The 22,315-nt window shown below is 44.5% G+C and overlaps 3 protein-coding genes across 12 annotated transcripts in view; 2 read left to right on the forward strand and 1 right to left on the reverse strand.

The window, feature by feature from the left end:
- ICE1 (interactor of little elongation complex ELL subunit 1) overlaps positions 1-12,173 on the forward strand; it is a 524,149-nt gene extending 511,976 nt beyond the window's left edge. For all 6 annotated transcript variants that reach the window (XM_078787036.1, XM_078787037.1, XM_068131209.2 and 3 more), the window contains 6 exons: positions 3,086-3,245; positions 3,537-3,673; positions 5,004-5,197; positions 5,523-5,632; positions 5,713-5,811; positions 10,866-12,173. In XM_078787036.1, the coding sequence (XP_078643162.1) occupies positions 3,086-3,245; positions 3,537-3,673; positions 5,004-5,197; positions 5,523-5,632; positions 5,713-5,811; positions 10,866-11,083 (918 nt within the window). In that variant the 3' untranslated portion in view covers positions 11,084-12,173. The remainder of the gene's footprint in view (positions 1-3,085; positions 3,246-3,536; positions 3,674-5,003; positions 5,198-5,522; positions 5,633-5,712; positions 5,812-10,865) is intronic.
- Positions 1-22,315, forward strand: part of AHCY (adenosylhomocysteinase) — a gene marked incomplete at its 3' end in the record, with an annotated part of 390,713 nt that overhangs the window by 289,946 nt on the left and 78,452 nt on the right.
- On the reverse strand, positions 3,739-21,197 carry RP9 (RP9 pre-mRNA splicing factor). 5 transcript variants are annotated; one of them, XM_068131213.2, is made up of 7 exons: positions 20,756-21,197; positions 20,399-20,429; positions 17,590-17,719; positions 17,155-17,246; positions 15,497-15,558; positions 12,512-12,656; positions 3,739-4,504 (listed from the first exon to the last, which is right to left on the reverse strand). In XM_068131213.2, the coding sequence occupies exons 1-6, from the start codon at positions 20,863-20,865 to the stop codon at positions 12,527-12,529; spliced, it is 555 nt and encodes a 184-aa protein (XP_067987314.1). In that variant the 5' UTR covers positions 20,866-21,197; the 3' UTR covers positions 3,739-4,504; positions 12,512-12,526. The 5 variants fall into 5 exon arrangements, 4 of the variants coding, with proteins under 4 accessions (XP_067987314.1, XP_067987313.1, XP_078643186.1 ...); XR_013625038.1 differs by lacking the exon at positions 3,739-4,504 and adding an exon at positions 10,561-11,069 and having other exon boundaries at positions 12,512-12,666; XM_068131212.2 differs by lacking the exon at positions 3,739-4,504 and adding an exon at positions 10,561-11,069.

Genomic DNA, 22,315 nt, shown 5'->3' on the forward strand with positions numbered 1-22,315 from the left:
ACCCGGGTCCATCTCGACCCCCAAGCTCCTTAAATCCCCTGGCGCATCATACGCACGACCATATTGGTCACCACTTACACCGGGTCCTCTTCCTCTTCGCTTCTCCTCCATCACCTGCGAATCCCTCATCCGGTTAATGAGCACATCATCACGATCCAACCACAGACTTTGGACCAATTCTTTTATCTCCTCTTTTATCTCTTTCTTATCCCCTCTCCGTCGCTTCTTAATTTCGCTCATCCCTTCTTCCACTTCTTCTAATTTGTGCTTCACCTCTTTTATTCCCCGGTACGTCTCCTCCAGCTCGTCCTCCAAGGCTACCTTGACCGTTTCCATGTGCGTCCTCACCTGCCGGTCCTTCGTCTCCATAACCTCTATCACCTCGTCCAGCCTCGTTGTCAGTCCCTCACGTACCATCTGACATTCCCTCTTTGTCGCTATCAAGTCATTTTTTATGTCGTTTTGTGTCGCTTTTAACCCCCCTAATACCGCAGTGTTCCTTTGAACCTGCTCCACTAACTCCGTTTGTCCCACCGTCAGCTGCTCCACCTCCTGCGTCAGGTCCTCTATGCCCCCTTGTAACTTTACAGTCCCCTTTCTCACCTCCTTTTCCATGTGCTCCTCACAGTGCCTCACCTCCTCGCGCACTCCTCCGACCTCCTCACTCACTCCTCTCCTGATCTCCTCTCCCATCACTTGCATCTCCTGCCCAGATGCCACCCTCATCTGCTCCATTTCCTCCCTGTGAGCATCCAGTTTGGTTTCTACCCCCATTCTGACCCCCTCTATCTGCTGCTCCATTTGTTTAACTTCCCTTTCCGCTTGGTCCCTCATGTCCCTCAATTTGCCTTCCATACTGTTTTCTAACCCCTCTAACCCCTTTTGCATCCCTTCCATTTGATTCTCTTGAGCGGCCATTCTGTTTTCTACCCCCGTTAACCCATTTTTCACTTCTTTTATCCCGTTGTCTAACCCCTCAAAATTATTGTCTAACTTCCCAATTTTCTTGTCTAACTCCTCAAAATTATTGTCTAACTTCCCAATTTTCTTGTCTAACTCCTCAAAATTATTGTCTAACTTCTCACCGGTACCCCTCGCTTCGTCCCTCATTACCCCCATTTGGTTTCCCATTACCCCCATTTGGCCCTCTAATCGCTCACCCTGAGCCCTCATTCCCACAATTTGGTCTCCCATTCGTTCCATAAGGGCCCTCATTTGCAACATAAAAAGGTTCGGATCCACCAGGGGCGCTACCACGGTCGCGGGCGCGGTGACCAGCGAGGCGCCATTTTGCGCGTCTGCTACCCTCGCTGCTTCGCTCTCCTCACGTCCCTCAATTTGGTCCTGGACCGACCCTGCCTCACTCTCCCCTACCGGACCCCAGCCGTCTTGATCCGCCATAGCGCGACTTTCAAAATTCGGTTTTTATTTTTTTTATTTTCGTAAAACAAATTGAAATTTCGCCGTTATAATTTCGCGCGGGAAACGCGCTCCGAATCGATTTTCCCTCCCAAAATTTGGGCCTAATAAATTTAGTCCCGGGTTCGAATTCCACTCCTCGACACCAATTGTTACAGATACGACTTTGATGGTATGGTGGGCCGAGCGGGATGGCCGCCGTATCCGTACAAGTTACCCCGATTGCACCCGGGGTTGACTAATCGCGCTATGCTGGCTCAATAAGAAAAAGAAGACACCCGGCTGGATTACAATCACACAATACGACACCAGGGATACGGTTCTCAAAGGTTGTTATTACAATTGCGGAAGGTTTAGATTACAGGGACAAGAGGGAAACATAGGAAGGTGGGCACTTAAACACACTTATATTATCCCCGGACAGACGACAGGTAAACGCGGGACAAGGCTCACTCACACGGGATTTGATGGCAAGGAAAGCGGCAGTCGATGGCTCAGGTGCACCTGGCTCAGGGACAGAATCACGTACGGTGGTGTCCAGCAGATGCGGGGAGGTCGCTCAGCGCTCGTGGGTCGCGACTTTGGTGGAGATGCCGGGGAGGTCGCTCAGCGCTCGTGGGTCGCGACTTTGGTGGAGATGCCGGGGAGGTCGCTCAGCGCTCGGGAGGGTGGCGTCTTGTCCTTCCAAGCTCGGGGCGCATCTCACGTCACGTCCGGCGCGGGGCCGCGTATATCCGGCGGGGAGTCACGCCCTCGCTCGTTAGCTCCGCCCCATATGGCATCGGCCCATGGCTTCTCATTGGGTGCGGGGGTTACCGGCTCCGCCCTTGACGAGGGGCCGACAGGGAGCCCCCTTCTGGGTAACCCCGTCGAGCACATGTTCAATGGCGGCCAACCGAGCCGGAGTGAGGACGCAAAGCCGCTGTTGTTGTGGTTGTTGTTGGAGCTTGAGATGATGGGAAGAGATGCGGGGAGGTATGGGAAGGTCCTAAACTCCTACTGGTGCCATATCATCACATTCTGGTGCAACGAAGAGTCATAATTAATGGAAACAAGTCCTTAACTGACATAGATTAAGAATAACTAGCAAGATGTCCTATAATTGTCTACGTGTGGTGCGGGGGACCTGGGCACGACATTTAATGGGGGGATGAAGGGGAAGATCGGCTCTAATGGGTGTTGTTTACAGACAATGGGACTAGGGAATGGGGTAAGGGAGAGTTGGGGAGTATCGGAGAAAATAGGGGAATATTTACAAGCGGATATGGAGGCCAAATTCCATATTCGCAACAATATCAATATTCAGCATTCATAGGAATCAGTAATGGATCCGCAAACTAGAACAAGCAAGCCTGGAACAAAAACCAATACGCACCATCTAAGTATGCACAACATTACACACAGATAAATGTCTCAGGAATAATCGTAGCGCTGCCTGTCTGAGTTCTTATAACTGGCGTGCAGTGGACAGAAGCCGAATGACACCTGGGTTCAACTTAGATACAATTTCATTGCAGAAGGTAAATTTATGGGACATATGGAATGATCAGAGGGAATGTGGTTGAAATAAAAGCTCTACCATTTTTGCCAGCCTATTGTGTATACATCCACAGATAATGTTGTAGGTAGAGCATTATTGTAGTTGCTGGATACTGTGCGTTACTAGGCCGAAATTGAAGATTTCCTGAAGTTGACCAGAAGGTCCTTGTCTCCATCTTGTGCATCTTTGCCTGCACCGATGCTTATTCGAAGCTGTCTGGCACTTTGTCGTGCACTTGGTGATGCGGAGCATGCCCGCCTGATCTGTTACAACCTCCTCTTGAAAGGTATTCTTTCACAGATGAAAGCATTGATTTATTTATATTCTATCTTTTTTATATCGTTATCCAGGCTCATGGAAGTGCAGAATAACAAACAGACTTGCTGTTCTTTGGAAGGGCTGTGAAGGGAATGGAGAGAGAGGGAGAGAGAGAGATTGTAATTTCATTGAAAAAAAAAAAAGAAGTGTTTCCTGGCCCCCAAAACCATGAAAATGGCTGCTTCGGTTCTTTCAGAGTAGTGTGTGATATACTGGAAAATAAAAATTACCATCCTGTCTTTTATACTTGACTTTACAGGGCCAACGGTACTGAATGTCGTGGCCAGGGCGGTGTCTGCAGCCTGGCCCAATCTTATCGCTTCTCCTGGCCCAGTGGCTCGAGCTATGCAGGCCATCGTCAGCCTCAAATTCGCACCCAGATCCAAGGAACATGTGGTATGCATGGATCAAATGGGGATGTTTGGTTTTAAAAGCATGCTTTGAAGATCTTTCCTCAAGTAATTTTGAGCATATTTGAAATGGTTTATGAGTATGATAGAGATACAGTTGTGGCCAAAAATATTGGCACCCTTGCACTTTTTTCAAATAACTCACAATTTTTTTAAATAAGTGGAAATTCACTGAAGTATTTGGTCTCCACAAATCTTTATTTCACTGTTAATATTACAGAACCTTTGTTTTTGATTCAGAACTTAATATATCCTTTTAAATCAGAAAATAAAAATAAATGGCATTGACAAAATTATTGACACCCTAGACTTAATATTTGTAGCACAGCCTTTGGACAAAATAACTTCAGTCAAGCGCTTCCACTTCCTATAGCCATGAATGAGCTTCCTACACCTCTCTACTGGCAGTTTGGCCCATTCTTCTTGTGCAAACTGTTCCAGTTCTCCCAGATTTGAAGGGTACCTTCTCCCAACTGCTGTTTTCAGATCTCCCCATAGGTGCTCAATGGGATTTAGATCTGGACTCATTGCTGGCCACTTCAGAACAGTTCAGTATTTTGTCTTGAACCATTCCTGGGTGCTTTTTGAAGTGTTTGGGGTCATTGTCCTGCTGCAAGACCCATGACCTTCGACAGAGACCCAGATTTCTGACACTGGGTTGAACATTGTGCTCCAAAATGCCTTGGTAATCTCCTGATTTCATGATTCAAGGCACCCTGTGCCAGAGGCAGCACAGCAACCCCAAAACATCACTGAACCTCCTCCATGTTTGACTGTAGGGAAGATGTTCTTTTCTTTGAAGACTTCATTTTGTTTTCTGTAACAGAAAAAAAGCCTCGATCTTGTATACAAAAAAAAAAAAAGTACAGAATAAGTTCGAGTTTCGGTCCGTTTCACTAATTTTTCACAGAGTTATTGCCATTTTGGACTTAGAGAAAATATCACATAGTATACATGGGTCCCTTTTCTTTACTTTTCCCCTTACCTTTTAACATATTTAACTGAAACATAGCACATGGCTTTATTATGATAAGTTACAGAACAAGTTCGAGTTGCAGGGTGTTTCGTCATTTTTTAAAATTTGTTTAAGAAAAACATTCATTGGCACTGCTGGTAGGAGGCATGTATTGCAAAGCAATAATTTAGCTCTTGGCCAGGGGCCTAGCACATAATGGTCGACCTTTTAAAAAGACCTTAACATGCGATATTAAACATGTGCCAGCAAGTACATGTGTGGATGTTAGGTGTAAGCCATTGTTGTAACTTGTTCTTCATTGCTACTTTTTGAACTTGCTCTTTCCCACTGCAAACTACAGTCTGCATTGAGTGAGCTGGCCACAAGCTTTCTATTGGCTGTGCGAAAGAGTCCGCGGGTCACTTTGTTGAGATCTGGGGCTGCGGGGATGGCAGGGGAAGAAGAGCTCAGTGCAGAGGCCTGGGAGCTGGTGTTTGCCCTGCAGCTGCTTTGTGCCCAGTTGGGCTGGAATTGGACGCACAACAGCTTTATCCGGTACCAATCGCCTCTTTTAATACCCCAATCCTGTTCATTATCCTGCTCCCCAATCACCGGCCAGTCCTCCTCATATTCCCACTGGCGTGTTTACCCCCAACGCAAAGCGAAAAGCTTTGGCACCGGTAGAAAGTGCCATTGTTCATTCCAAAACACTTTATAAATACTTTTTGTACCGGTGTCGTTACCACTGTTCATGTTGTTTTAAAATGCACCCTGATGGCCTTTTGTTAAACCTGGAAAGTGTCAAAGCAGAACCACTAAAGATCTGTTGTGGAGCTTATTCAATTGCCTCATCCATTGCGTTCTCTTTGTTTTTTCCCAGGGAACTTATCTGGCCTCTTCTTGCCAAGTGGGGAAAGCAACAAGATGGGAGCCTGGGTGGAAATATCCATGTGACCGACCCATCGGTGGCGACGCTGCTTCGACTCGTTGGTGAGTGTTAGCATTGTCTACGTTCATATAAATGAACACCCAATTATTTGTTTATTTACCATACTTTCACTGTACCGCAGGCAAGTTAGGCATCTTGGGGCTTAGTTTATGCTCGAACAACGGTGTGAAGAACATTCTGGAGGTTCTGGTGAAGATGTTACAAAAAACATCCACAGAAGGTAAATACACGAGTCCAACACACCTCCTTTGGCTGCATATGTATCTGCAAATGTCTTTGGAATGGACAAGGAAATGGTTACTGGATGACCATAAAAAATGTTTTAAGACTGGAGGGGGGGAGGGGGGGATCCTCTGTGGACTGTAGGGGTTGGGGCAGCAATACCAGATGTGAGGTAGTAGAGGAACACAAGACTAACCAACTTGCCTGTGGTGAGAAAGCAACAGGTCCTCTGCTTTGAATTCCAACTCAGAAATACCAATTGTTCTTATTAATAAGAAGGCATTCCTTTTTTTTTTTTTTATCATATTTTTTGCAGGAACGAGGCTTATGGAAGAGCAAGGTAGAACAGTCGGTGGAACAAACGTCAAGGGAATGAATCGGCAGGAAAAGAGGAAAGGGAGGAAACACTGAAACTTGTAAATAAGACGGTTGGGCTCAGAAAGTTTGAATGAATGAATGAATGATCGTTTTAAGGCCATTTTCCCCGCTAGAGCGGGGATTATCCTTGCGGGCCCCATGACAATCATGGTTCCCTGTTTGAGGCAATGTTTTTATGGCCGGATGCCCTTCCTGACGCCAACCATTGGTCACGGTCTTACGATGCGCAGGGATACGGTGTACCTATTCTAAACCGGGGTACACACCGTGATCATTCATCCCAGCAAGCTGGTACTCAATTTGCCGACCTCGGAAGGATGACAGGCTGAGTCAACCCCCCTGGCGTTTATTCAGCGATCGACCGGGATTCGAACCCAGGACCCTCGGATCCCAAGCCGGCACCCTAACCGCTAAGCCAACACCAGGGCTCAGAAAGGTTAATGGGGGTAATAAAGATAGGGGGATACAATTGGTGATAGCAAGTGATGGCGGTGCACCGCTTGATCGAAGCCCGGGGGTGGGGGGTGGTGGAGTGAGACGGAACAGTCTCTGAAAGGTGGTTCAGTAGACAGGCCAAGTGAGGAATAAGAGTTGGCGTGAAATCATCCTGAAATTTGGATGTTTCACCAGGAGTAGGAGGGGATTACTGGAGGAATATGTGCGTCTTGGAACAGACAGGGTGGTTTGGAGGATTTGCGAAGGAGCAACATTGGAGAAGAAGCAAAAAAGAACATAGACCGTTCACCTGCCTTGCAATGTGAACACGACAGGTCTTGTGCTGTGGCATCACGTGAGATTCCAACAATTTTGAGAGTTTTATATTCCACAGAATCCAGGAGAGACAGATGTGTTGCTGGGGCATTAGCTTATCGCAGAGAACAGTACTGAATTTTTATTAGGTATACAATTGGGAGGGTTACAAAATCAGACTAAAAGCACAAATCATCAAGGCCTATTTTGATTTGTATCATGTTGCCAAAAGTGGGATGTGCGAGAGCATCAAGCTGATGCAATTTTAAAGAAATGCTTACATTATGAGAAGCCTGCACAGGGGTGGAGGATGTAAATATTTGTAGCAAGTTTTACACCTGCTGGTAAATAAAAGCAAAAAATAAATAAAAATGTTGATATCACTTGTTCTTCCGGATGTGTATTATGCAAATCAGCGTGCTGTTCAATTCGACGTTTATCCAGTTGACTGGCTCGAATCCTGGTGAACCGCATCAAAGCGGTCGCGGGGGGCAACTGATTTGGTGGTCCCGGGCCGGATAACATGTCTGTCCACCATGATACCATGCAGAGTGGGACCTCAGAGCCAGTAGATGCAGCCGCACTTGTCAGTGCCATATGCCTGATCTCGAATAACGACCGAGCGGAGTCGTTAGGCGTAGGCATGACCACGTTATGGGCATTAAACGGCTGAAGCCAATTTGTCCATTTAACAGATGTGCACAACTGCAATCGTGATCAGAACCACCCACATTAACCAAGAGACCAAGTGGTTTTGAAGTGTAATTGAAGGGACATGGGGTGAGAATACAAAAAGCAATCACCATTCATCAAATAATTACCCTTTAACACATACCGATATGCGCCCACGAGGCAATGAATGAATGGAAGGCCTCTTTCATTTACCAGGAAATAGACAAGATAGAGTTACACAAGACAGAAATACTACAAGTCATGTCCAGCAAAATGCAACTTGACCCCAAGTGGAAACATGAGCAGGCGGGGAACAGGTCGTGTCACAGATCGATGCCGGCATGAAGAGCAGTGAGAGCTATTCTTTCTGGTTGCCCCTACCTGGTAGCACCTCCCTAACCAACTATCAGGGCCCAGGGTCCCGGCCCTACACTTGTCCTCGGTGACTGCAGGTCCGCTCAGCAACTGGTGAATCGCAATGGCCCACATGGCCTCTCCAAAACTGGAGTCTTCTTGGCCCAAGTGGCACAATGAAGAAAGATAACATGGCCCACGTGGCCTTTCACGAAAGGGTTTTCGGCTTTTATGGCCCAAAATGTAGGTGGCAACATGGCAGGGAAGTGGAAAGGCTGGCAAAAACAGGTGAGGGCTCTGAGCCGGCAGATGTCCAACGGTGGCAGTCGTATGCGGTGGCAGTAAGTAAAATGGCCGGCCCTTATAATGACCCACTAATCCATCCATCTTATTTATACCTAACTCCTGCCCCTCCAAGCTAATCTGTCCCTCCCGTTCCCCTTATTCTGGTAAACTGAACTCTCTCTCAAAGCACGTGTGATGACTCAAAGGTGAGGTGGCGTTGCCTCACCTGGCTCGCAAGCAGAGAAGCTCAAAGGGGGGGGGGGGGGGGGGGGGGGGAGAAAAGGGGTTTGTGCCTACCCTTGCTCTGAAGTTTGGGACTCAATGGGTCCTCAAATCCAATTAGCCTACTCTGGTTATCTCCAGTATCCATGGATATCAAAATGCTACAAAGGTTGAGGCATCTCTGCACTTTACTAAGATTTTTCGAAAACATTCCTTTCTCCATTTCTCGGAAAAAAAACATTCCTATTTCTCTTCCCCCTTTTCCCCCCTGCCATACCCTCTCCCTCCCCCACCTCCCATGCTATTGTAGTTATCTGTAACCACTTAACCTCCGCTCCAGGTGCTGGAGCTCGATCGAGTTTGGTGGTAGCCCACAAATCTTGTAGCTGGGCACTGGCCAGTGTGGTTCCAACTGCAGCCCTCTGCTTCCTCTCCAATGTGGCACCCCTGGGCCGCTGGGGCCACCTTACGAACTGCCTGCTCTGCCAAATTCTAAGGGTGCACTCGGTGACACGTAGCACCTTGAGTCCTCTCCCACGTACTCAGGCATACCTCACAAAAATTAGCTGCCCCTCTGAGCTCCATGGCCTGCACATGTGCACACACTGGCAAGCAGGCTTGCACAGTGCACACCTCCCTGGGGAATATCGTATATTAATGGTATATTAAGTATATTAATGCCAGTGTAACTTGGCATGGTTAAGATTTCTGAGTCGTGGAACTGTGAAATTCTTCCTTACGCAAATCTTATCTTAAATAAATTTCTCTTGTACACTGTCCGGAGTTGAGTTGAGTACCAGCTTGCTGGGATGAATGATCACGGTGTGTACCCCGGTTTAGAATAGGTACACCGTATCCCTGCGCATCGTAAGAGGTGACCAAGGGTTGGCGTCAGGAAGGGCATCCGGCCATAAAAACATTGCCTCAAAACAGGGAACCATGATCGTCATGGGGCCCGCAAGGCTAACCCCCGCTCTAGCGGGGAAAATGGCCTTAAAACGATCATTCATTCATTCATTCACTGTCCGGAGTTCTAAGTGATTTCTTGAGTAATTGGAAACCGGTAAAATCCCTGACAGGCTCGCACACCTCCCTGGGAAATATCCCTATCCAGGCCTCCATTATCCTATCCACCAGGTGTCTATGACATCACCCTATCTAACACGTTACATTACTTATTCATGCCTGTTGTTTGTTATTTTTAACGTCCTTAAAAACAGTATGTTTCCTGTTTGGAACGATTTTTTATTTTGTTTGACTGCCAGGCAAGCAGAGTAAAAATATTATCTCACTCCACTGTGTGAGGTCGGGACAAATTCAACGCCAAAGTTCGGCAAAATGGTAAACTTATCTTCCTATTCATGTTAGAAATACAACATTCGATTTAGATAGGGTGTTCCTCAATCATAAACTGATTAGATGGATGGACAGAGATGAACCAATCATTTATCCCTGCTTTTTGCTTCGCGTATGCAGGGTAATGACTGTTTATCCAGGCCATAATTTTTTCACCATTTCAGCTGTTGTCTTTTACCATTTTGAAACCTTTGAGAACTAGCAAACACCCCTACCCACAAGGCAGCAGTATCCATTGGCCCACCGAACATTGATTGGCTGCTTTGTCTGGGGAGTCAAAAAAAAGGTAAAATTGTCAAAGAAAGTGTCGCGATCAATATAGTAATCACCTGGATGAGTCTCACGAGGTGAGGAATGCATGTGATGGACACCACACCGTAAACATCAATACTGGAATTACCTAAGTGCCACGACCAATCAACGAGTGAAGGGAAAAACGCACACCTGATTGGCGAATGCCATGACCAATCGACAAGTGAATATTGCTGACATAGCTTCAGCCACACGAGCTCTATTTATTATAGTAGATATGAAGAAGACTTAATAATTGGGTCAAAGGTCAAAATTGCAGCGGGTACAAATAGGCCTTATTAGCCAGTTTACCGCACATCTGACATCCTTGTTTTTTGGGGGGTTTTTTTCTTTTTTTTTTTAAATCGCTGCCGTGTTTCTTACTTATCATTAAGCTTCAGTGTGTGCGTGTCCAGGCCATAACATTTTAACCACGAAGTTTTGCTGCAAAATCTTCAACAAACTTTTATTATGAGAATATGGAGAACACAAAATAATAAAATGCACAATTTTCGGCAAGTTTACTTCGAGTACAAAGCAGATGTGAACAGGCTTTGCATTTTGAGAAGCTTTCCAGTTTCCCTTGTCACTAGTATGATAAATTGTACGAGGATTTTTGCTGTTATTCATTTGAGTTATCAGGAGGCTGTTATTAAAGTTTGATTATAATATGTTGCATGTCCTCTGAACTTATTAAGCAGCCTGTGACAGAAACTCACTTGTACTTTTTTGTTTTATCTACAGTCGTCTCTCACGGTGTCCAACAAGCTGCAGCACACTCCGTCGCTGACCTTTCGCCGGCTTCCCCTCTTCTCGCCGTCAAGGCCCTCCACGAATGGGCCGAGAACCAGACTGCATCCTCTTCTTTAACCCCAATACCAGTACCTCCAGGTCTCCAAGCACGCATCTCGGAGCTGGACGACTTGTGTTCCGAATGCTGCGAGCACTCTTCCATAAATTGACAAGTTGAGGGAGAAAGGTCAAAGCAAGGTAGGAGACTGGAGAAGATAATATACAAAGGAGGAAAAAAAGGGGTCAGGGATGGGATGGGGTGGAAGTGGTGGGGCCAAAATCACAGCATGTTTGTCAAATAAACTGATAGTCGTCATTGTTACATTTGCAGTAACAGGGTCTGCATTTCTTCTCCATGCCTTCTGTTTTTCGAACCCCGCTTGTACAGTTGTAATCAAATCCCAATTCCGGTGTGTGTGTGTACTTGTAAAATAGGAGACAAGTGAACATCTATCAGTTCCCCGTGGTGTTTATTTTAAAGTGGGAAGAACTTTTGCGGAAGACTATTTGACACGCGCTCGATCTCGCAGTTGCTGCGTTGTGGGGAATATAAAAGGAGAGGGTGAGGCCTGCTATATCTTCAGAAATGTGTATTGTATGCATTTTAAACGTCATTACCTTTCGGCCTCGCAACATAAAAATGTATTCAGACAAAGAGAATCTGGATCCAGAGAGTCGAATAGTTTTCCTGGCTCAAGAAGCCAACCCATAACTATCGAGTTATTTGTACTCTTCCCTCATATTTATAGACATTTTACATGTTTTCATTGTGCTTTCGGCGGTCTAATCAACCTATTTTGATGTCCACAAACACCAATCAACTCTTCCATCCTGTAGTTGAGTCTCATCTCCCTCCCTTGTACATTGCCATCTGAGAAAAGCTGTCATACCGAGCACAACCGGTGCACTTAGCAATGCTGTAAAAACAAAATGTTGTTCTTCCTGTTTGTCGCTCAGCCACACATTCTACCCTCAACGCCATGGATTTTTCATTTCTGGTGTCGACTCCCATTGGGTCAATGCCATCTTCAACCGTTGTTGTCCGTGTCCTGTTCTTTGAAACTGACCAGTCTGCGACTGTAATCAGATATTTTAACTTGATAAAACGCAGCATTCTTTCATACACGTGTGTATTATAATGAACATATCCGTATTGATTACAACTTTTGCATATGCCGAGAATGTATATGTTTGTATAGAAGAAAACCAACATCGAGCTTGGAATACTGTACAACAAAAATAAAAAAAACCTGAAAAGTTTGAAGGCTTCACTTTTTTTTGTACCCATATGTACAGAAATAAATTAGGAAACACAAATTGGCATTGTTGCATCTATGGCGACTTTAACTTATTATTCATTCAATCTGGATCGATTTTCAAGTCGGTGTTCTGACGTCACATAAACGGCTAAAATTTGCATATCAGAATGCACGACCTGACGTCAGTCACTTGTTTGCATCAAAATCCACTTGTGCAGAGCCACCAGCATAATCCATCAATTGACTTTCAAAAGTCAAAAGTCTTCTTCAAATCACAAGCGTCAAACTACCACCAGCTAGCTGCCCCCCTCTCCCAAACCCCAAACCCCACACACACACCAGGGCAAGATGGTTTCAATGTTTATGTTTCTTCTTCCGCTTCCTTCCCTTTTTGTGCTTCTTGTGTTTCCGCTTCCTGCTGCTGGCATCAGATGACTCGCTGTCTGTGGTCGCCTCAGCTAGTAGTTGTTTCAATTGCTCCACCCTCGGAAGAACCATTGGCAGTGGGAATAGAGAAAGCATTTGTGAAAATAAGGCATTTATAAAATTTCAGAGCAACTCAGCTTTTGAAGATATTAAATAAAGAATCGATGCACAAAAGCACAAATTAATGAGTTCACATCAAAATAAGCTCAACGGTAGACTTTCTGCCACAATACAGCATTTAGTACGAGGGTCATCCCAAATGTTTCCATCCCATCGATATTACAGAGGTTGGCCTGGCTAAGCTATCAAGCCTAGGTTTGAATCTTAACCCAGCTACAAACTGTCACCCTGGTGTTTCGCATACGTCGGACGATGTATTCATGTGCACCATTCGACCCGAGGACTTCAAACATCTTTCCCGAAAAGTCGAAGAGTTATCCCAGGCAACCCTAACCAAATTGCAAATTCCTGCACTTTCAGTCGATTGTTAGGCTTGACCAGGCAGTTCCAATAAAGATCTAGGCCACAACTGTTCCCCTGGCCACCTCACAGGAAGGAGGTAACAATAGGGGCAATTAAGGCTGGTTGATAAACCTCATTCACCACATTTTTCTGTGCGCTCTTCATCTTCATCAATATAATTCATCAAACGGTAAAATACCTCTGATCCTCGCACAGAAGCCTTCCTTCTGCTGTCCTTGCTGCAATGGATATTGCCATGTTAATTACTGCAGTGTATGTAAAAATGTATTCCTCGAAGCTGGTTTTTTATTTTGGGGAATGTGTAAATTGCTTGGACCGAAGCCCCGTGAATACGTTGGGCGAGACGCAACTCCCCATTCCTCGGACGCAGATTGCAGACGTTGTGGTTTGGATGCAGCATGGCATTAACATGGAAGAGGATGGCATTGTGCAGAAAAGCTCGTTGACATTTTCTGGACACAGAAGTCCAGCCTTTTCACTCTGTAGCACCAGGTTTCATCTCTGGCAACGATACCGAAGATTCTGTTTCAATAAATCGGTTGTTTCTCCTCACCGTGAGGATATGCAGCATCCATTTCCCCATTGCCTTTCTTTTATAGTCAATCATGTATGTTCATCTGTTTTTAATCCCCCAAAAAATAATGAAACCCATCACTGAGCAGTTCTCATATGGACAGCTGTCCAGGAGAATTGCAAATATATATTGCGGATTTCATGCGAATTTCTGCCGCGGCCACATCGTTGGTCATTTATAACCTCGTATTAAATCCTCAGAGGAATTAAATATCAGACGTAACTTGGTGTTTGCTTTACAGTTAAGGTGGCTGGCTTAAGATCTAAGGCCTGGTTGCATAAAGCATCCTTCAGGACAAATTTAAGGATTTCCTTAACTTTTTCCTTAAGAACATCCTTAAGTTGAGGATGGTGCATATATTAATATCCTTAAGTTTTTCCTTAAATCCTCCCTTAACATTAAGGGAGCATTCCCTCCCCTGTCTTTGGCTTTTCTCCACTAATTAGAAGAAAGCTTTCGTCGGTCACCCGGGTATTAAACATTGTACGAAAGGTCATGATTCGTTGTTTGGATTTTACCTCAATGATGCTTTAGCAATCGGGCCATAAACTCCGCTCACCTTTGGTGGCAGAAGTAATAAAATGGTGAATGAGAATCAAATGAATTTTACACAAGAATCATTTTATTCCTCCATCTGCAAGCACGTGTTCCCCATGCAACATATAACAAGCGTCATTTAAAATTACGTGTTCATGACGCATTCTTGCTTTCGGACGTCTCTTCTGATCCCCAATCTGATTGGTTGCCTGCCATAGCAACGGCTCCTAAGGATTTCCTAAACTTTAAGGGAATCCTTATCCTGAAGGGTTGTGTATGCAGCATCATTTAAGGAAATCTTTAGCTAAGGAATTACAACGTACCTCAAGGGAAATCTTTCCTTAAGGTTCTGGGAGTTTTATGCAACCAGGCCTTAAGTCTTGAGTTTGAGCCCCTGTCGTACCGTTGAAATAACATCAGCTGGGTTGACTCAGCCGGTCATCCTTCCGAGGTCGGCAAAATGAGTACCAGCATACTGCTTACGAAGCATTATTTTTATTCTCTAAATAAATATAAATTATAAATGAAATGCAGTTGTTAGTGCCAAATGTACATCATCAAAAGGATGAGGTCCATGGGGGGGAGTGAGGTTACCAACGACTGCTGGGAAACGGGACGCCCAGTTTGATGTCCATCCGAGAGAGGGCACACACACTGAGGAAATACCCTGCCTATGAAACACCGGGATGACAGTAATTTATAGCTGATCGGGATTCAAACCCAGGCTAAATGACTCAGAGACGAGTATGTGTACCTCTCGGCTATCCTGCCAGCCTGTTGTTTCGGTTACGGTTGTACAAGAAAAAGACAACTCATGCGATGCTTTCCATATCATGCAATTATGACATTGATCATAACATTTCCGATGTCCTCAAATGATTAGGAAACATCCTAATCCTGTACATACAGTATATAAAATTATGTTTAACATATCATTAAATCTTTGTGTTCTTCAAATGAAATCGTTAAAACAAATAAAGAAGTGGCCTCTGAAGACCAGGATATGGTATAACATAAACTGGGTGTGCGGGAGGACGAGGTAACTATCACAGTCATGGTGGATAGAGACAGTCCTCATGTTGGTTTTCATGGAGGAGGGGTGGGGGGGGGGGGGGAGAGGGAGGGCAGGGGGATTTGAAGGGGGCAGAGTAATCGCCCAGAGGTCTCCCATGCATTTTAATTGCGGCTTTAGGTTTGTCATGACCTGCCAAATATTCAATGGCTTTGTGCATTTGTATAGGGCCAAAAGAGAACCATTTACGATAAACAATCTTACGGTGGCGGCACGACATGGATATCTATACCTCATCTCCTTCTGCTGCCGTTTTTGGTTTTTCAGAATGTCATACATGGGGTCTTCATGTGCCTATTAAAAGAAACAGCAGAAATAGTATATCTCATAAGAGGACTGTGACCCACAAGGTGTCATTGTTCAAGATGAAAAGGCAATTGTGAACCTCAGGAAGTTTACAATCTTGTTTCAACCATTCAAAAGATTTTAAATGTCCGCTTTGGGCCCTTTTTTTTTTTTTACAGGAATATGAAGTCAAGGGCCTATACTATTGTAAGGTTAAGGTTGTAGTCACAAAAACGTTTTTGAAGAAGTACTTTAGAGGTCAATGCAATATAATATACACAACTATTGCTAAATCAAGCATCTTCTTTGGAGCACATTCTTTAGTAAATTCGAATTTGAGTTGATTTATTTATTTTAAAAAGGAACCGTTACAGGACAGAGTTTCTGAGGAATGGTAGAGACGAGGAGACAGAGTTTCTGAGTATTAGTGAAGTGCAGATTATCCAGGTGTTGGCAGAGACAAGACCATATAGTATCCCGGTGTTGGCAGAGACGAGAGCGCACGGTATCTGGGTATTGGCGGAGACTAGGAGCACTGTATCCGGCTGTACAGTGAGACGAGAGTACGCAGTGTCCAGGTGTTGAGGGAGACGAGAGCACACAGTTTCCGGGTGTTGAAGGAGACGAGAGCACGCAGTATCCGGGTGTTTAGGGAGACGAGAGCGCACAGTATGTTGAGGGAGATGAGAGCGCACAGTATGTTGAGGGAGACGAGAGCGCACAGTATTTTGATGGAGAAGAGTGTCCAGGTGTTGAAGGAGACGAGAGCACGCAGTATCCGAGTGTTGAGTGAGACGAGAGCGCACAGTATGTTGAGGGAGATGAGAGCGCACAGTATGTTGAGGGAGACGAGAACGCAGAGTGGCCAGGTGTTGAAGGAGACGAGAGCACGCAGTATCCGGGTGTTGAGGGAGATGAGAGCGCACAGTATGTTGAGGGAGACGAGAGCGCAGAGTGTCCAGGTGTTGAAGGAGACGAGAGCACGCAGTATCCGGGTGTTGAGTGAGACGAGAGCGCACAGTATGTTGAGGGAGATGAGAGCGCACAGTATGTTGAGTGAGACGAGAGCGCACAGTATGTTGAGGGAGATGAGAGCGCACAGTATGTTGAGGGAGACGAGAACGCAGAGTGGCCAGGTGTTGAAGGAGACGAGAGCACGCAGTATCCGGGTGTTGAGTGAGACGAGAGCGCACAGTATGTTGAGGGAGATGAGAGCGCACAGTATGTTGAGGGAGACAAGAGCGCACAGTATGTTGAGGGAGACGAGAGCGCAGTGGCCAGGTGTTGAGGGAGACGAGAGTGTACAGTATTCAGGTGTTGGCAGAGGGGTGAGCAGACAGTATCCGGATGTTAGCAGAGACAAGGGGACTGGCTATCGGTGGAAATGAGGGCACATGGTATTTGGCAGAAAACGAGCAGACAACCTTGGCACTACAAATGCTAGTGGACACAGACTCTTTGGAAGGGAAGAGATGGTGATGAAAACCAAAACTGTAATCTGGCAGACAGTGAAGAGCAGAACAACTGGGGACAAAAAAGTAAATAATGATAATAAAAAAGGAACACAACTTAAGCAGATGTGAACACGTTACTTTGACAACTTACCACTCGGAAATGCTCAAGGTGAGAGTTGCCGGTAGCAAAATAAGGACATTCTCTGTCACCTGTCCTGTGGCCGTACTGCTTACAGCGCCAACCTTCATGGGTACGGTTAAGGTCGATGCATTGTGACATAGAGCTCATGACACCATTTTTTAAAGTAACTTTTTTTTCTTTTTCTTTTTTACAAATAATACATCATCCTGGAATACATGTAATGCCTCTTTGCCTTTCATTCCTGATGGTTTGGATTAAAGTTCAGTTTTATTCCTCTTTTTTTCGCCCCCTCAAAATTACAAAACCTCAAACAACATTCAACTACAATTAAAATGTAAAGGTTGAAAAGCCCAACAGCACAGGTAAAATTGCTACATGTAGCAGACCTAACTGTACGAAATCAGGCAAACAACCATGAAGCGTGCCAAAGAGATAAAAACTCACACTGCATGACCTTCACCTCCTTCCCAAGGGGCATCCACAATCCTTTGGAGGGGGCATGAGCGAGGAAATTCCGGGCAGTCTCATTGCCTGGAATGTCTGGGATGCAATCTTCTGGCTTCTCTTGCAACTCCTGACAAAAGGATTCAGAATGTAGGAGAGCGAGTCAGTTTTCATTCCATGCCAGAGATTTTTTTTTTTAAGCCAGCCAGAAATGATTTACTTGATTGTTTCCTTCGTTCTATTCTATAATTTTGAGGTTGGTGGCATTTGTCACTCTTGTGACTCAGACAGTTTGCTTGAAGAGTACGAATGGGGTCATTTACGATGCATTTTAGGCAAAGATTTTTCAAGATCATTGGAATCTCCCGCAACAAAGCCGAGTCCACAGGCTTATCACGATGTTATCGCACACAGGTCTGTGGTCTCTGTCTTCTACCACCTCCTTTCTGGCATTGCTCCCTCTGCTCTTTCCATACTTTGTCACCCCACTCCTCCCAGCTTCTGCAGGGTGCACATGGTCCACCAGCAACACAACTCCCAAAATCCAAAATCACTACTCACCTCCACTCATTCATTCCTCTTTTTTTCCCCACAATTCTCATTCTCCCCTCCAGGTCCTCAAAACAGCTGTTCACCACCAATGCATATCTAATCACCCCCCATCCAAAACCATGATCATTCCTACCTGTGTTAACCCCACCACAAGCCCACCTCCTTCCTGAGTTTGCTTCTGTATCCATCCATCTTGCCTACCCACTGTGTCCTTCCTTACCCCTAATTCTTGCCCGCACCACTTTTTGTGCATCTCTATCAATTTGGCCCTCGGTCCTGCTGTTGGTGCCCCCCCCCCCCTCGCTCTCCTGTTCTTTTTATACTATTGCATCCTGATTTGTTCTGTTTTGTAGGTCTTCTTTGGATACAAAAAGGTGGCAAAAAGTCTTGTTTCCTATAACACATCACAAGAAGATAGCATGTAATATTCAATCGAGAGTCAAGGAGTTTTATGAGCCAAACAAAAATTGAAGTAAAACCATGGAAGACTGATGGATAGGTGGAAATATGCATGTATGACACATCACAATTAAATATTCTGGACAGTGTCGAAGTGCGATCTCATCATCTCCCACAACAGGCATAGGTATGCAATGTTAATAAATATTGGGATGGTCACGAATATGGATGCACAAATTGCAATGAGCATCATCTGTGAGACAATGGTAAACCTGGATATTAAAATACAACGGCAACAGTCAAATCAGCACCAGATGGCCATATTCGATTTGCGAGGGTACACTGTTCAAATCATAAATTGATGGATCTTAAAAACACCCCATGACACAAACACTGACACAATAGTGTTGCAGGTGTAATATTACAGCCAGTTTGTAAATAAGCATGAACCGTTTGCTCTCCCAATAAGCTCATCAAGTCCTTCAAGACTCAGCAGGCAAATAAAAACAAAGATAATTTAAGTTATGAAGTCAAAGAAACAAAATAATTGATTAAAGATAATATTGGTGGAGAAATAAATAGATAAACAAAGAAATGTATACAATAGATGGACAAAGGTGGAACTAAACACAAACAGGAACCGAGCAGGTTTGATGCCAACCCACAGGTGATGCAAGCAAATACACGTAGAAACACGTATTTGCTTAAATCACTGGTTACGTTAGTAAGTTTCCTTCGGTCATTTGAATTTTACCCATTCCAAAAATGCTCCCTCCCTTTCCCCCAATTTCCCTTCTTTGCTTTGATGAAGGGATAACATGCAAAAGGTCAGCTGCACCTCACTTCCCACGACAGTTTCAGTTGATAAATTCCTGTCCGCTGTCAGGATCAGTCAGGATCTCAGTTCGCAGCCGTCGGGATCGCAGTCTGCAGCCGTCGGGATCGCAGTCCGCAGCCGTCGGGTTCGCAGTCCGCAGCCGCCGGGTTCGCAGTCCGCAGCCGTCGGGTTCGCAGTCCGCAGCCGTCGGGTTCGCAGTCCGCAGCCGTCGGGTTCGCAGTCCGCAGCCGTCGGCTTCGCAGTCCGCAGCCGTCGGCTTCGCAGTCCGCAGCCGTCGGGTTCGCAGTCCGCAGCCGTCGGGTTCGCAGTCCGCAGCCGTCGGGATCGCAGTCCGCAGCCGTCGGGATCGCAGTCCGCAGCCGTCGGGATCGCAGTCCGCAGCCGTCGGGATCGCAGTCCGCAGCAGTGAAAATGCAGCGAGGTGTTTTGAATTATAAGCAGTAAGCATGTTTTTGCTTGAAGCATGTATTAACCGAGGTTATTCTTTTAATTTTCAGGAGCGATTGAGGGAGGTGCCAGTTGCCTATACACCACCCAATTAGAAGTACTGTACGTTTCAGAAGAACGTGTTGCATGCTTAGACCAAGATCACCCATCGGGCAGGTACTCTTCCAGTCAAATAAATTCGTCATCATCACACACCCAACCTGTCCACCAAATTTTGTCTAAATCCATGCATAACTTTTTGAGATATCCTGCTTACAGACAGACGAGACAGGGATGAAACATAACCTCCGTCCACCTACGGTGGCACAGGCAAAAATCACAGGTAAATATCACAGGTATAAATCCAGTCAAAACACACCTGCACTCAAGGTGTCATCCTCCTGCGATCTCTATTACTAATAGTATTAGTAAATTATTTTATTTTATTACTGATAAATCTAATAGTATTAGATTAACCTCAGAAGTTGCAAAGGAACAATCTTACACCAAAGACATTGAACATTCATCTCATGGAATTTAAAATCTCATGAAACTTTTCAGAATCTTAAAATCAAAAACCCAGAAAACACTCACCTTTATTAACCCTGGAGGTGGTTTCTCATAACTAGAAAAAAAAAGAAGAGAAAGGCAAAACCGTTTTCAAATCAACACACTGGAAGACTAAACAGCTTGATATTCAATATTATATTATAACACCACAATGACAATTTAATTTACAAATTCTCAAGAACAATAACTCACATAATCGTGTTATTTTTCACATATTCATATTGAGGACATAAAACACAAAAACGACATTTCCAATTTATAATTGTCCAAATTTTCCATCAACTTTAAACCTTTAACTTTAAGTTTGAAAATCTCCAATGGAATGTTTTTTAGACAGTGTCATCCACTTACAACAAACACAAAGTGTGAAGAGAAACTTACAATGAGTCGACATGTTTGATCTTCCGCACACATTCTTCCACCTTCTCTCGTTCCGAGGAACTCGCTTCACTTCGCCGCCTTTTCCTCTTCTCACCTTCATGCTTTCCCATCTTTCTGCCTTCGTTTACAGCTCTGGGCACCCCGAAAATGCCCTCATTTTTTAATGCAGCCTTTAGTCTTTATTCACGAAACTGCTTGTTGACATTCACCATAGACGTGACGGAAAACTTGTAAGAAATTCACTTTTGCGTTTGTTGGAATCTTTGTGGCGATAAAGAAAGTAAGTTACGCACTTTTTAAAGTTTGCATTTAAATGTTCCTTTTTTTAAAACAAAATATATCTTGACGAAACATCAGAACGAAAACCATAGCCAAGATGAAAACATAGCTTTATATAACTCAACAGTTTCTACAGCTGAATCCGTTCACGCTCTCGCGAGACAATAATAAATTAGTTTTTGTTTCATGAATTGTTTTTGTCAGTTTCATGAATCGCATTTTTAGATGATTGATTGAAAGTGAAATAATTTAGTATTAGAGTTTATATCACAACAATAAAAACAACAACCGCATTTTTTAAATCACATGAAAAACACCTGAGGATGTTGTCATGGCCAGCACACATTGCACAATAAGTTACAGAAGGAAAAATCCTACTAAAGTAAAAAAAATCCATTCCTTCAAGCTTGCATTAGCTTTATAGAGAAAGAACTACTGAACAGAATTAATGTTTTATCAGCAAAACAAACGTTTTAAGCAATATATGTGCGAAATGGTAAAAGAGTGAACGATACGACAAGTCTGCTCTTTTTCTCATTATATGAAAGGCAATTAGAAGCGCAACTTATTAGCTTAAATAGTTCTATATGAGCGCCAAATAATACATATTTAATGGCCGATATTATTCCGGGCGGTGTATTAGAAACACTACAGTTAATGTGTGGGAACATCCGAAATTATTATAATTATAGTTATCATTAGCGGATCTAACATGTGATCGTAACACGACTGATGATAATGTCAGTATTGCGAGTAAAATAGTATTAGTTGCACCAAGAAAAATTTACACCGTTACCTCAGAGTCAGAGCAATAAGCTAAGGGACTGCTAAAATGTATGGCGATTTATGATGGACATTTGTTGTATGTCTGAGGTGATTTAGGTTCGGAGGAACCTTATAAAGGTTCGGAATTGTGAGGCGGGAAAGGTTTGCAGGAGAGCTTGATTATCGGGGTCGAACATAATGACGAGTGAGCTGCGTTTATATTGCGCTTTTTAAAGTTCCAGTTCGATTATTGTTCGGACGACACAAAGTGCGTGAGGAATCGAGAAATGGCCTTTTCGGGTTTGGAGGCTGCGCGTTCGCTGGTTCGTGATCTGCGCGATCTGAATGCTTTGCTCAGTAGGTTGACACTTCACGCGTTTACACCACTTTTACCATAGGATGTGAAATGTTGAACTTTTCAAGTGCAAAGATCAGGAAATTGGTTTACGATGGACGAGCGGACACGTGGTGTGTGTTTCGTGGTGTGTGGTGTGTGGTTCGTGGTGTGTGGTGTGA

Source organism: Myxine glutinosa, chromosome 11 (assembly GCF_964187855.1).
Source record: "Myxine glutinosa chromosome 11, kmMyxGlut1.1, whole genome shotgun sequence".
Classification (NCBI taxonomy): Eukaryota; Metazoa; Chordata; class Myxini; order Myxiniformes; family Myxinidae; genus Myxine; species Myxine glutinosa.

Excerpts from the sequence above, each read along its gene's own strand:
- RP9 (XM_068131213.2), bottom strand. The coding sequence starts at position 20,865 with ATGGGAAAGCATGAAGGTGAGAAGAGGAAAAGGCGGCGAAGTGAAGCG. Across the intron at positions 20,430-20,755 it reads ATCAAACATGTCGACTCATT|TTATGAGAAACCACCTCCAG; the intron begins GTAAGTTTCTCT and ends TTTTTTTTCTAG. Across the intron at positions 17,720-20,398 it reads CACCTCCAGGGTTAATAAAG|GAGTTGCAAGAGAAGCCAGA; the intron begins GTGAGTGTTTTC and ends TCCTTTTGTCAG.